Raw genomic sequence first — 13,557 nt, forward strand, 5'->3', positions numbered from 1 at the left:
GCATGTGAAGGAAACCAGTGGCTTGGTGTGACTTGGGCTGCAGCAGCAAGACAGATAAGGCACACACTCATCTTTGGAAGCTCACAGTGACTGAGCACAACGACGCAGAATAAAGTCAGGGATCCATAAGAAACGAAGTGTCATGTACACAACATAACAGCGGATGAGAGTTAAATTATAAGATAAAACCCTTTAAAACATTATTTTAAATTATTCCTATTTGTGACTGCAATCCATGTTTTACAATCTCAGTTCCAGCCGTTTCTTGTGGCATTTCTTGTAGCCTAAAGCAGTGTTTCCAGGGCCTACTTTACTCTCAAAACTCAACTATGTCCAAAACCAGCTACTATCAGAACATCCTAGAGAGTTACAGGTCAATCAGGTCAATCACATTAATTTGAATTTCCAGAATAACAGCAGAACAATTTTAAAACATCTAACAGGTAACATCACAAACTAAGGACCAACACAGATTTGTGGGGGGAAAAGCAAAACAAACAACCCACCCTAATTTCTCTAATCTCATCTGCCTATTGTTTCAACCATGTAACGAGGCTGATGCTTCAAATAAAAGTTCAAGGACCATACCCCAGCAGTCCTGTCCATGAGAAACCTCCCCAGCACACAAATCCTTGTGGCCTTTACTAATGTAATAAAATGCTACCAGTTTACAACATATGCAATTAAAACCAAGCACATCATATGATATGCTACCATTAAGAAACTATGGAATATCAAAGCAATGGATTAGGATATCCTGTACAAATCCTTCACAATGCTACTGTCATGTCCTAAGAGAGGTTAACATCCTTGCTCAACAACAGCATCTGTGCTACTCATGTCACATGTCTCAAAACTAGACTTCTTAAACCATAGGACCTAGGCAAGTAAAATATAAACAGATTCTCAAACCTCTGTTCAAGCACCACAGAATTCCCAGGGCATCCACAGCACTTCAGTATCAGAGATCTGCTTGTGGACACAGCCATAATCCCCTGAGCTTTCACAAAGCTGGGTGAAGCACTTGACTGATTCTACTGAGGAACAGAAGAAAGCTCTTAATTGTCTCAATTCTTCAAGACAGTCCTAAATACACTGCCAAGTATCTACTGGATCAGGGCCTTGAGAAATTGAATCAAGTAGTCAAATTTTCATTTAAATCCTAAGGAAAAGATGACAATGATAATATCTCCTCCCTGTACAGAGATACAGTCCTTACTCAGGATACAGACATTTATGTTCCCTTTTTTTACCTTCATAGAGCAATCCAAAACCACTTTTCCCTTTTCTAGGAAATATTCCACTCAGTAGTAATGAAAAATTTAACCCAATCATCAGAAAATAGCCTGGAAAATAGCTCAGAGCTTGACGATTACTACAATCAAATAGAAAGAGCTGGGTTCTGAGATCTCCTCAACAGAAGACTCAAAACACATGGTGAGATATTCACAAGTCTGAATAGGACTTAAAAAGTGAAGAGGTTTTCCATACAGCTCTTCCTGGAGCAGGAACTCGACACAAAAGGTGGTCTGTATATGAGAGAAGCAATTTGCCAATGAGTGTTTGTTACTTTGTATGAGGACAGCAGGGCAAAACCAGCTGTGATCTCAGGTTTCTGGGCACATGAAGAGCTTCAGAGTTCAGTTCAAGTCAAGATGTTTCAAGTGTCCAAAGACAGAATTTTGAGTTTACCATTAAAATGACCAAAAAAAAAAAAAAAGAAAAAAAAAGGATAACACACTCTGCAATTTACTCCGACTTTGAATTATACACTCCATCTGCTATCAGAATAGTTTGTACTACGCCAGAGTACATGAAGTAGTGTGCTGTTAGAGACAGATACAAAGGAAATCACAACGAAACTCAGACCTTTCAACCTGCCAGTATTGCACAGACCTGAGGAAGACTGCCTTGCTCTTATCCTTCAAGGTCACCACACAACTTGCACCTGAGCATCATTTACTTTGAGTTCTTAAAAAAACCCAGAAAACCTTTGGTTTATTCTTGTTTGTTTCTGTTCTTTCTGTATCTATATTATTTGTCTTCAGTACTTATTTGACAAACATATCTAAAATATGCTTTCAATAGCAATTACAAGTATAAAGTAGGAAATAATTTATTTCTTTTCCCACCACCACCCCCAATGTCCAAATTGGATGATCTAACCAAGAATAAATACTTCCAGGTCAATATTAGGAATACTGGAAAAGAAATGGGTGCACAGGATAATGACAGAAATAGGAAAATAGAAGTGGGATAAAGGGGGAAAATTTCACTAACCTGGGCAGTCAAACTGCAGCAGATGTTGATATCTGAAGGGAGATAAATGCAAAGATTAGAAAAGCAAGTCAAGCACAGAGAGCCACTGAAGATTTTGGGTCTCAGAAATATCTGCTCAATAATTACATCAGACCTTTACAAAACCCTTACAAAAGTGTCTTGTTAGTCTTCCATTGGAGAAAGAAATATGATATATTAAGTGGATGAGAAAGCTAATAGTGCTAAAACTGACAGCTATACCTAGTTTTAGCTTTTTTAGAATACCTACAGTATAGAGAAATCTGTTTGACACAGTTATGGTTAGTACTGGACATAATTTAAAAGATACTTTCCTACCATTACAAGACTAACAGCAGATTCTGGGAAATAAAAGACGTGGTACACTTCAGACAAATGACTGACTTAGGAGATCTGAAGAAATGAAAAGTTTTCTTGAACAGCAGCCCATAAAAGCAAGTGAATGGAGTGATGGAGGCTGTTTTTTTCCAGTTTGAATTTTAAAAAATCCAGACATACCCACTGGATATTCAGCATTATTTTACACAACATTCTAAAGGCAGCAAATTTATAACGTAATACGGGTGGCTCAAAAAACAGACAGTACTTACCTTACAAGAACTGATGTGTTATTGCCTTACAAGATGTGTTATGTGTATGCACTTTGCCATGGATATGCAGACTTTGTACATGAAAGTTTAGAAATTTTTAGTTACTAGAGTCCTTAGAGTATTGAACAGACTCTTCACCATGCTCTGTCCTCAGACATAGAGGAAAACATTTATTTCTGGGCTTCCATTTCTCTTCACTGTGGAATCCAGGGGCGTAAGAATTAAAGGGAGGAGAGAGGTGTAGGATCAGGACTTTACACACAATGCAAAACTTCAACAGCTTCACATACTGCAAGGTAAATCCTTTCTACTATGGCTCCTTGGGCAAGTCTCCCACTGCAGAGAACACAGAGCCACTGCCACTGTCTGAGGACAAAGACAAAAACTAAAACACTCATTTCTCAAATGAGGAGATGTAATTTAGAGATGTCATATCTAACAATATTTAGGGAACACAACATCAGTGTGTTCTCCGCTCAGGGGAGGCTTGAAGAGCTACAGAAATACCTGTAAGAAATGTTATGGATGATGATTAGGGCCTTGCTGGGCAGGACATCAAACACTGCAGTGAGATTCATCCTGACTACCATGGCTTATCCCAATACAGCAGCTCAGATCTGCCTGAATAATCTTAGGTGGTTTCTATACTCCCTTTATATTTTTCCAGTATAATTCTTCCTAACGACCCAAAGCCTGGGGAAGGAGCAGTTTACAAGTGGAAAATGTCAATTTTTCTTAATAGGCAAAATAGATAGAATGTGTTGTCCTGAATAAGTTTCAGAAACTTCCAGACTATATGGAAGTAAAAACAGCTTTCAAAATACAAAGCAAGATTTTCAGACAAGTTCCTGAAATGAAAGCTGTAACTACAAGCCAAGAACTTGGCTCTTCATTTCTCCAAGCTGATTGCACAAGACAACAGTTTTTATTGGCACATATTTTAGGGAGCAAAGGTTCAAACACACTGAACGTGCACAGCAGAATCTGATCTCTTATTAACAAAAACAAGGCCCATCACTGATAGAGAATGAGAAACGGGCAGCCATTTAGCCAAAATAGGTGGCTCATAAAGAACAGAGCTGAAGGCCAAGTAATCGTCAAGGCATGATTTAAAAATGTGCTCCAAGGTGATAAAGTAATTGTAGAACAGTTAAATCACACAAAAGACACAGAACTTACACTACAGATAAGAAGGTGGGGGGAGGAATCAAATCTGGCAAAAAAAGTCTGCATCAGCTCTAATCCATATCGGCCAAGTCCTTCTGTTAATTATGTTTCTAAAGTGAAAGTGACTACTTTTCTTATCTAAAGAGCAGGAACAAAATGAATGTTCCAGCAAAAGATAGGAAACATAGACCAGCAGAGAGCAGTGTCTTTTTATCCAAGGACAGACACTGTGGGCATAGCACTAGACTAAGCAACTTCAAAGTGACAAACACAAGACCTGGAGACAGACACAGCCACCCAGAGGACAGACTAATATTTATCCAAGTTGCCTGATTTTGTGATGCAGCCAAGAAAATGAGTTTGTTTATATGCATGAAAAAGTCCTTTTGACTAACATGCACTCCACAGCAACTTTAACCAGCTTCATGACTCTCCGTGATAAAATTGCTTGGAAGCATCTTTACTTTTCATTTCTGAGTTGCATTTTCTTTTCCAAGAATCTTAGAGCAAAGTCCAAGGTGGTGTTTTGTTTCTCAGCAGAAGTATCTACCTTTTTTTCCCTAAGCATTAGGTCTGCAATCTCACTTCCCTGTTCTCTGGAGGTCTAGATGAGCCTATTCCTGGCACATGCAGATTTCAGAGAAGCAATGAGGCAATCTATCAGCATCTATCTATGGAGGACATTAAATCCAGTACTTATTTGCCTACCAAGACAGATTCTCCTAAGAAAGTTGTTGGAAAAAATGGTCAGCCACACACCATTTTTTCATCTCTTAAACATGAAGCAAACAGACAGAGAACACATACAGTCCCCATAGCCACTGCTAACCAAAAATCTCTACATATGCAAGTATGTACCCATTGTGGAATATGAGAGCATGGATAAGCATCAAAAGGAAAAGCCAGATCTACACAGTAAATTAAGGAACAGGCAGCAAAGCAAAGTGAGAAATACTGAAATATTTTTCCTGAGCTACTCTGAAGTTTTAAAAGGACAGTCACTGTCATGGGAACTTTCACACTGCTTATCAATTAATTGGTAGCTTTGTGTACAAGCCTGCAGCCACATTTAAACCACAAGCCCAATTTTCAAACATATCTAGTCATTCTTTAGGAGTATTTTCTTCATAACAAAAACTTAGAAAGGGAAACTTTATCAAGACACATTTTCATTGCATTATCTACTATCCAGTTGCTTCTTTTAAAAGTAGAACACATAATAAATATGTGCACCTTTTTATTTTTTTTCAACTACTTGGTTGTTAAATTCAGTTTTTCATCCTGCAAGGTGTCAAATACTATAAATAAAGCAGGACCTACCAGTAGCAGGAAACATTTAATAAAAGTAACTGCTAAATTAAACCATACCTGTAAACACCCCAAGACAAATTACTACAGGACTGAAATGCTGCACTGAAAGCATTAAGATGATATTATCAGTCCTAGCAGTATTCCTCATAGTGGCTGAATATTGCTACATCAAAATTACACAATACTGGGCCCCTTTTTATAAGTGTGTCATAATTAATGTTTTCCTAAACTCACACTGAAACCTGGTAATGACCTCAGTCACTGCTTAGACAAGACCAGGCAGTGACAACATCCATTTTAAGCAGTATTGCTTTTCACCCTGCTAAATAAAGCACAAAAGGCAACCACATCTTGTAAGCTACCAAGCATGTGACCTTGTATCAAATTTTAACAGAAATTACCTAACGAGCTCCTAAGAATTAAGGATGGATGATCCTGATTGAGTAAATATCTTTTTAAGGGTAAGAGAACAACACCAAGCCCTTAACATCAGACTTCTGAAAAACAGAAGTTCTCTATTTATTATCAAAACAAGCACAGGACAAGCGGTACAGAGACTATGTATACTTTCTTTCAAATATACTTCATTTCCTTGTGAGACAGTCCTTAGTAAAAACACTTGGAAAGAGCATTTTTCCACTGATTCTACAGATTGCTGTTATGAATTCACAATTTAAACCCAAACAGACTAAGCAAGGATTTTACTTGTCTGTCCTCTCTATTTTGGAGAGGCACCAAAAAAAGAAAATCTCAGTCAACAGTTTGGACTGATTTTAAAACTGAGAGGAATAACAACCATTTGATTTAGTAATCTTATGACTTATCAGTTTGTTCTTCAACAAGCTCAATTAATGTTGAAAGTATATCATAAACTTAAGTCAAAATTTATTTATAGTCTTCATCTCAACCCAATTCCCAAGTTACATGTAATGGAACACCTATTAATGGAATTTGACACCAATTAAACAGGGATAAGAAAAGCTCTCCCTTTTGGTTCTCCCCTGCAAGAGCCAAAAGGAATCTGATGCCTAATACCTACTAGTCAGGATTCATGTCAAGGAGCTGGCAAGAGTTACCAGCTCCTATCTAGCATGCCATATAATCAATTTGTTAGTACATTTAATTTTAAATTAGAGCCTACTTAATGACCAGGTTGTTTCTTCAGTTTTAACAGCTTTTATTCCACACAGTCTGTAGTATGGTGCAGAGAGTTAAATAGCAAAGACTTGGCTAATTCTGTTACTTCAAAGCCCAAAAAATTTTTACTCCTTTTTCACTACAGGGATCACAGCATGCTTTCTCCTTTCCAACAGGCTTCAGGAAATGCAAGAGGGTTGAGCAGAGACTGGGGATGGCACAGAAGCACACAATGGCCCTGGCTGGGACCTCAGGAGCTCCCGAGCAGTGCCAGGCTGGCAGACAGTGACTCCAAACAGTGACTCCAGCAAAGCCACCACGGGCCAAGCAGTGACACACAAGGACTCCAGCCTGCAGGGTCTGTGCCACCTGTGCTTCATCACATGCTCAAACACAGCCGTTCTGGCAGAAGCTGCCTTTCCAGGTGGGAAAAATGGGACTTGGTGAGTACCAGGTCAGAGGCCATGACATTCACTGTATTCTTCTCTTAGGGCACTTGTAACCAGCATCCCTGTCTAGCAGTCTGCCTGCTGTCAGCTACCCCTAACACTGGGAAAAATTCAAGAATTTGAATGTCACTTGTCTAAAGATCACATCCTTTTTCCAGTTCCTACAGTTTTAAAAATACAATAAACAATGAAACAATAGTAACTTTAATTTTCAAAAGCTGAGGAAAGTAGCCTCTGGTTTGGTAGATGACCCAGTGAAAAACCTTATTTTTTCTTACAGCCTTTGACTTACTTGTAAGTACATACTTCTATGTACTTCGGGAAGTACACAAAGTGTGGCTTTTTATCAAAAGCAGACAAAGCTAGGATAAAAAACATCCAGAGCTATCTACTTGAGCTGAAGTGTCTGTGTTGAAGGGCACAATCCATGCTGTGCCTTCATAAACACTGGTTTTTTTCAGATCCACAGGGACTTTAAGTAAAATCGAGTATTTAGATACATGTAAATGTAAATTAAAATGAAAACTTTTGGGTTTGAGGGAGGGGTTTTGAAAAGAAGTACTCAGTCTAAGTTTTACTGTGAGCTGAAGCTTCCCCTCTCAAAGGGGACATACAAAGCATGCATACCCCCTTTGTCTACCACTGAAGATTTTAAGTTATAAACACTTAAGCATCATGGTTTCTCTGAAACTCTGAGCAAAAAGAGCATCTTCATATAATGTTGAGGTAATCTTTAAAATATTAGATTCTAACAGTACACTGGAATAAGTTTTATAGTGTTATCAAACACTATATTAGAAACAGCCTCATTCAAATTGTTTTCCCATACTAGAGTTTTATTTCATGTGCCAATCTGATTTATTTCATGTGCCAATCTGATGGGGGGAAAGCAACCTATAAAAAAGAAAATTATATTATTATAATATTATATAGTGTAATATAATATAAGGGGCTTTGTTCTCTACAAGCCACCTAGCTGCTTTAGTCTGATTTATAAACAGGAAGCAGTAATACAAGCATCTTCCCAAAAAAAGTCACAAGCTTTTTATTCAATAAATATATTTTACAAGTTCTTTTTTCTTACTTGCATAGCCTTATTCTTCATTCTCTGCAAGGGTTGGCAATCATTTATGACCTATCCAATAGCTTACTCTAGAACACTTGACTCCTACTCCTCTGAAGTTGGTTTTATTTTAAAGCATCTCTACAAAGCTTATGGGGAAATAGCATAAAATGTCAGCTGGATTGTACAGTCCTTTGAAAAAGGCTAACTCTAAGTGTTATACAAGAAGATCTACATGATTAAAAACTAAACTACAAGAAGTAACCATTAATAAAAGTCAGTTTACAGCTGCTTAAATACACACTGGCCCCCACCATAAGGTAATTTGAAAAATAAATACCTGATGCAGAGTCAGTAATCTAATCCATTACCAGAAAGCAGAGACAACCACTTGTTATATTGAATAAAAAATAGCTTTTAAGACATTGAAGATTTTTCAACAGAAGTGAAGATATTTATTATCATTAATCTCACTGTTCTATCATGGGTGAATAATGACTATTAAAATGACCCTTCTGTTTTCATACTGAGTTCTACTAGCCCATGCTCTATCAAATACTCTTAATATGAGGATGTGTAAAAGTCTCAAAACAGCATCTCACTGGAGACTGTGGGGGCTTCTCCCCACCCTTCCCTTTTAAGCCTTTTGGTTTTCACTACTTCAGGTAAGAGAGCACCACCAGCAAGCTGTCCAAGAACAATTCACCATTTAAGCAGGGCAACGTGTGCCAGCCAGCCTGAAACAAATGCAGGCATCTCCCAGTTGCACCTGAATTTCTTAGTTTAGGAGTGTACTACAGGAAAAAAAAACAAACAAACAAACTGCTAGGGAAGTAACTCCAGTACATGTACAGGACATGGCTAATTGACATCTTCCCCATCACAAGAAGCCAAAGCTCTGTCAGCTGCTGTAGACAGCAATAAAACACAGCTCACCTGGCAGCTGGGCAGGACAGGGTAAGAGGAGCAGTTACATCAATGCTATACTAGTAAACTACAAGGCTGAAGTTTGAGAGACAGAAAAATCCATGGATTTTTCTTTTAGCAAACCTGAAAAATGGTGAATACAATAGATCCTAAAAACTGACACTTGAATATACCTCAATACAAAGGAACAAAAATTACACTTCTAACATGCTTCCCATTATTTACTCCTTTCACACTGCATCTAAAACACACAAGTGTCAATGGCAGTGTATGCAGCTGAGTACCAAAACAAAGAATTCTCTTTGGAATAGTATAGAACGCTTCTCAAATATCTCTTTTCATGGTTAAAGTATTTCAAACCTTGCATTGAGACCAAAGAACAAAGATTTTAACTGGCTTAACTAGTACTTCTGATTAAGGCACTCTTTTAATAAGACAACATCCAAATTAATTTTGTGTTTCTCCCCAACACAACATGCAGTTTAAATCTGGCTTCCTATCACCAATTGCTGACTTAATTAATAACACAAAGGCAAGTAGGTATAGTTTCAAACACATCACACCTAGGAAGAAATGTGCACTTACCAAGTGAACATAAGGCACAAAGTATCCAAAAAGTGCAGCTGGAATCCCTAAAGCCCAGATTCGGTAACTGAGAACTTTGAAAACTGAGAAATTGCAAATCTTTTTCGCAGGAGGCAATTTGAATTTTCCCTTCTTTCCTCCCTCCTTGTCTTTGGTGTTGGGAACAAGAGGTCTGTATGTAAATCCAGCCAGGAACAGAACAAACATAAGGACGCAGAGGACCCTCAAGGTGTTGAACAGGTCGACAGAGTCGATGAGGACCCTCAGGAGGAAGGGCAGGGACACTGTGAACAAGCTGCTGCCTGCAGTGACAATGCCATTGACCAGCCCAAGGCGCTTCTTGAAGTAGTGCCCCAGAATGACCAGGGACGGCTGGTAGGCAAACGAGCAGCCACAGGCAAACACGATCCCGTAGGTGAAATACAGAGGCTCAATGGTGCTGTACCAAAAGAAAAGAGCAAATCATTAGTGTTCGGTAAGGCAGTGGATGCTCATTCACCTGGAAGTGACAACAGCTTCACAATCAATCAATCAATCAATCAATCAACATAACTCACTAGTGTAAATAAGAGTTTGTATATACTTATAGTTGAATAGCACTGTATCAGCTTAATTCATCAACTATTCTATCTCCTTCCACTGAAAAATTTTACAGAATTTACCAAACACGTAAAAAAAGAAAAATTAAACTCAATTATAATTACATCAAATAGTGTGGCTAAAAAAGGTTTTAAAAATCATTGTCAGGGCAAATTAAACAAATGTAAGTTCAACCATTGCTGGGTTTTTGGATTTTTTTTTCCCCAAAGAAAACTCTACTGTTTTGATTTACACATTTCTTCACTATGCTAGCAGTTCAACTATAATACTGAACTCTCCTCATGAACCCAGAAATAAACACTTTGTTATGAAAATAAAGTAACAAATGTGGCAAACATCATCAATACTGAAAAATAAAATATTTAAACACTGACAAAATTTTGTAATATAATGTATTAAAAATTATAGACTCTTTAGGCATTAATTTTTTAGACAAATGGTCTCTTTTTGAATAAATATTTTAAATTCAGTATTGACACATATATTGAATATGTTAAGAAAGAACTATAAAAATTGTTAATAAGGAATAAAATATTTCATCTCATAGTAAGGTGGATCTTCATCATAAAGTTCACTATTATTACCATTTACTCTACAACTGAAATAAAGCACAGCCATTGTAATTGATCACAAACATGTGACATCAATAAAAAGTACTTGTGCAAGAAATTTTAAAAGTATGAAGTAACAGCATCAGTATAATTAATTAAATTAGTGCGTAGGATTAGTTAATGAAAGAAAACATTTTTTTACATTTAGATGGAGGCAGGGTGCAAGAAATTTTATGAGTTTTCTAAGGCGGCACACCAGAGTTTATTTTTTTTTTAATGTTATGTTTACAATGAATCCTCACCTCTTGTTTTATCAGTTAAGACCTGCATTTAAAGCACATCTGGAAAACAGTTGATCTTTTTAACTCTTTAACTTTTTTTAAGGAGCATGAACGCTTTACGCAGTGCTTTTTATCACAGGATGCAACCTGCCAGCACCACTCTGTAAAAAATAGGATTGCACAAGCTCCCTGTGCAAGAACAACTTAGGAAACAGTATTTGACTAACCAAGGTCTGACTCCAGGAACTCTGGGTTTGTGTATTATAGTGAAAAATAATTATTTGTGTAACGTAATATTGTCACTTTCTATATTAAACTATCCATTTCTGAAACTGTTGATACACAACATAAGCCAGCAGAAATAACAAAAGGGGAAAAGACTTATTACCTTTATTAACGGAAAATAACCAGGAAAAATGAAACCAGAAGTTACAAAGTGAGAGGAGTAACATCATACAGTGAAGACAGTGAACTTCTGCTTCCACATGTAAATTCATTGTGCAACACCACAATTCACTCAAAGAGTCTGCAGCACAACATGCATATTAAAATATCATCCTGCATGATAAACACTTATATCTCAATCTCCTAAGACATAAAATTTATATTAAGAAATTAGTGCAATGCAAAAGCAGTAGATCATAGTAACATTGTCTGCTTTACAATATTTTACTTCCAGAATGCTGACTTCTGTATTTGAACTACAGTCCTTTGATGATAACATCACAGGCATAAATCATTTTCGTGTGAGTAACGTAATGAAACACCAAGTATGCACAGCAACCTGGCACGTACTCTTACAAGAATTCACCTCTCAAAGTGCTCTTCAGTGTTTAGTTAAGCTGAAATATTTTTAAAGCCTTTACAAAACAACTTGCTCTAGCATGTCTCTTCTGTGCCCTTGTGCCATTGGGTATCAGACAAACACAAGAATGATCTTTATCTAATGACAAGGGTGGTTTTGTATTCATCACTCAACATATTACTAGGAAGCAAGGAGGAAGAAAGACTTTTCCAACACATATTTTAGTTTTTACTTTACATTTAGTAAGAAACTTCTTAAAACATATCAATAAGTGGGGTTTTTTTTGTTTAATAAAATTAATTAAGCCAAATATTTCCATCAGGATTAACCATACAGCAGCTCACATCCATCTGATTCAGAGTACAAGCACAGAAAAGACAATTTCATGAGCTTTTTGCCTGTATAAATACATTTGCACCTAAGTGGAAAGCTCTTCTAAATGTAGTTTGATTGTTCCTATACTTATTCTGCTAAGGGTGGGGAAAAAATAATAGTCTGAGAACTAGCGGTAACTGGATTATTTTCCTGCTACTTTTTACACCCTATCTTCACTAACCAATTTCTGACAGTGACTACACTAAGTAAATTCCCTGTTTCCTCATCTTCTATAGGGTGCATGCAACAAATCAGTTGCTCTTGAATTTCTTAAGATTTACTCACGCAAGTGAAAAATGAAGAAACATACAAGTTAATTTTAAACTAGAAGAAAAAAAACCAAAACAAATAAGCTTTAAATACAATCAATATACCAAGGTTTTCTCTATCTCCATGTTTGGCAATTGGACCAGTAAGAGGAGAAGAAAACATCAAATTTCACTGGAATTTTAACAGCTTCCTGGAGGCTCTACTGTGTTTTTATCACTATTAAAGCTTTCAAAAGAAAATTAAGGGGACAGGGCATGATGGCAAGACAACAACAACGTTTATGTACCTGTTAAAACACAATATACATCAAGCAAAAATGTAAGTTTGTCCTGGACAATGCTGTTGATCTTAAGTCTTGCTGTTGATATATTTATACATAGTAGTTCCTGTTAAATAGGGACTCTTGTTTTTGTTTATAAACATTATGTTTTTAAAAATACTTTTTAAGTTGAAAGTTCACAAGTCATAGTTTGAAAGACAAAACCAAACGCCAATAAAACAAATTTCCTAAAGATAATGTAAAGTAGCACTGTTTAGTCCTTCTGTTGATTAGATCAACATTAGAACACTAAAAAATTCAAAAAATACTTTGTCAGTTAAGAATTTAAGTTTTTTTACCTTACAAAAGAGCTTGAAAGGAGTCCAACAAGCCCTACTGCAGCTCCAATAACAGCTACTTTTCGGCAACCAAACAGGTCTGTGAAAATGCTGACTATTGGGGAGCAGAAGAAGACCATTCCCATGGAAAGAGAGCTCACCCATGCTGCAAAGGAAAGAAAAAAAAAAGAAAAAGACAATATTTTAGAAGACCAAGCAATTTCAGCTTTCAGTTAATATTTGTTTTCACCTAGGATTTTACATTGCTGAACTAAAATTGTTTAGAAGACCAAGCAATTTCAGCTTCCAGTTAATATTTGTTTTCACCTAGGATTTTACATTGCTGAACTAAAATTGGGTAGCAATTGGGTAACTATTTTAAAAACATTTAATTACATTTTAAAATGTATGTACCTAACATGGTAAAAAACCTAACAATTTACATAATCAACTAATTTAGATTTTATCAGCTCAAAGAATGCAATTAACTTTTTTGTAGCTGTTACTCCTACTTTTTTTTTATAAGCACAAAAATATTTCTCTAGTAACTA

At 36.6% G+C, this 13,557-nt stretch overlaps 1 protein-coding gene across 1 annotated transcript in view; it reads right to left on the bottom strand.

Annotated features, from left to right (window-relative positions):
• The window catches only part of SLC16A10 (solute carrier family 16 member 10), a 64,819-nt gene that overhangs the window by 12,149 nt on the left and 39,113 nt on the right, over nt 1–13,557 (bottom strand). Inside the window, exons 2-3 of the mRNA XM_039726625.1 lie at nt 13,028–13,172; nt 9,528–9,966 (exon numbers count right to left, since the gene is read on the bottom strand). Of these exons, the coding sequence (XP_039582559.1) occupies nt 9,528–9,966; nt 13,028–13,172 (584 nt within the window). The remainder of the gene's footprint in view (nt 1–9,527; nt 9,967–13,027; nt 13,173–13,557) is intronic.

Source organism: Passer montanus, unplaced genomic scaffold (assembly GCF_014805655.1).
Source record: "Passer montanus isolate IOZ18808 unplaced genomic scaffold, ASM1480565v1 scaffold11, whole genome shotgun sequence".
NCBI classification, from domain to species: Eukaryota; Metazoa; Chordata; class Aves; order Passeriformes; family Passeridae; genus Passer; species Passer montanus.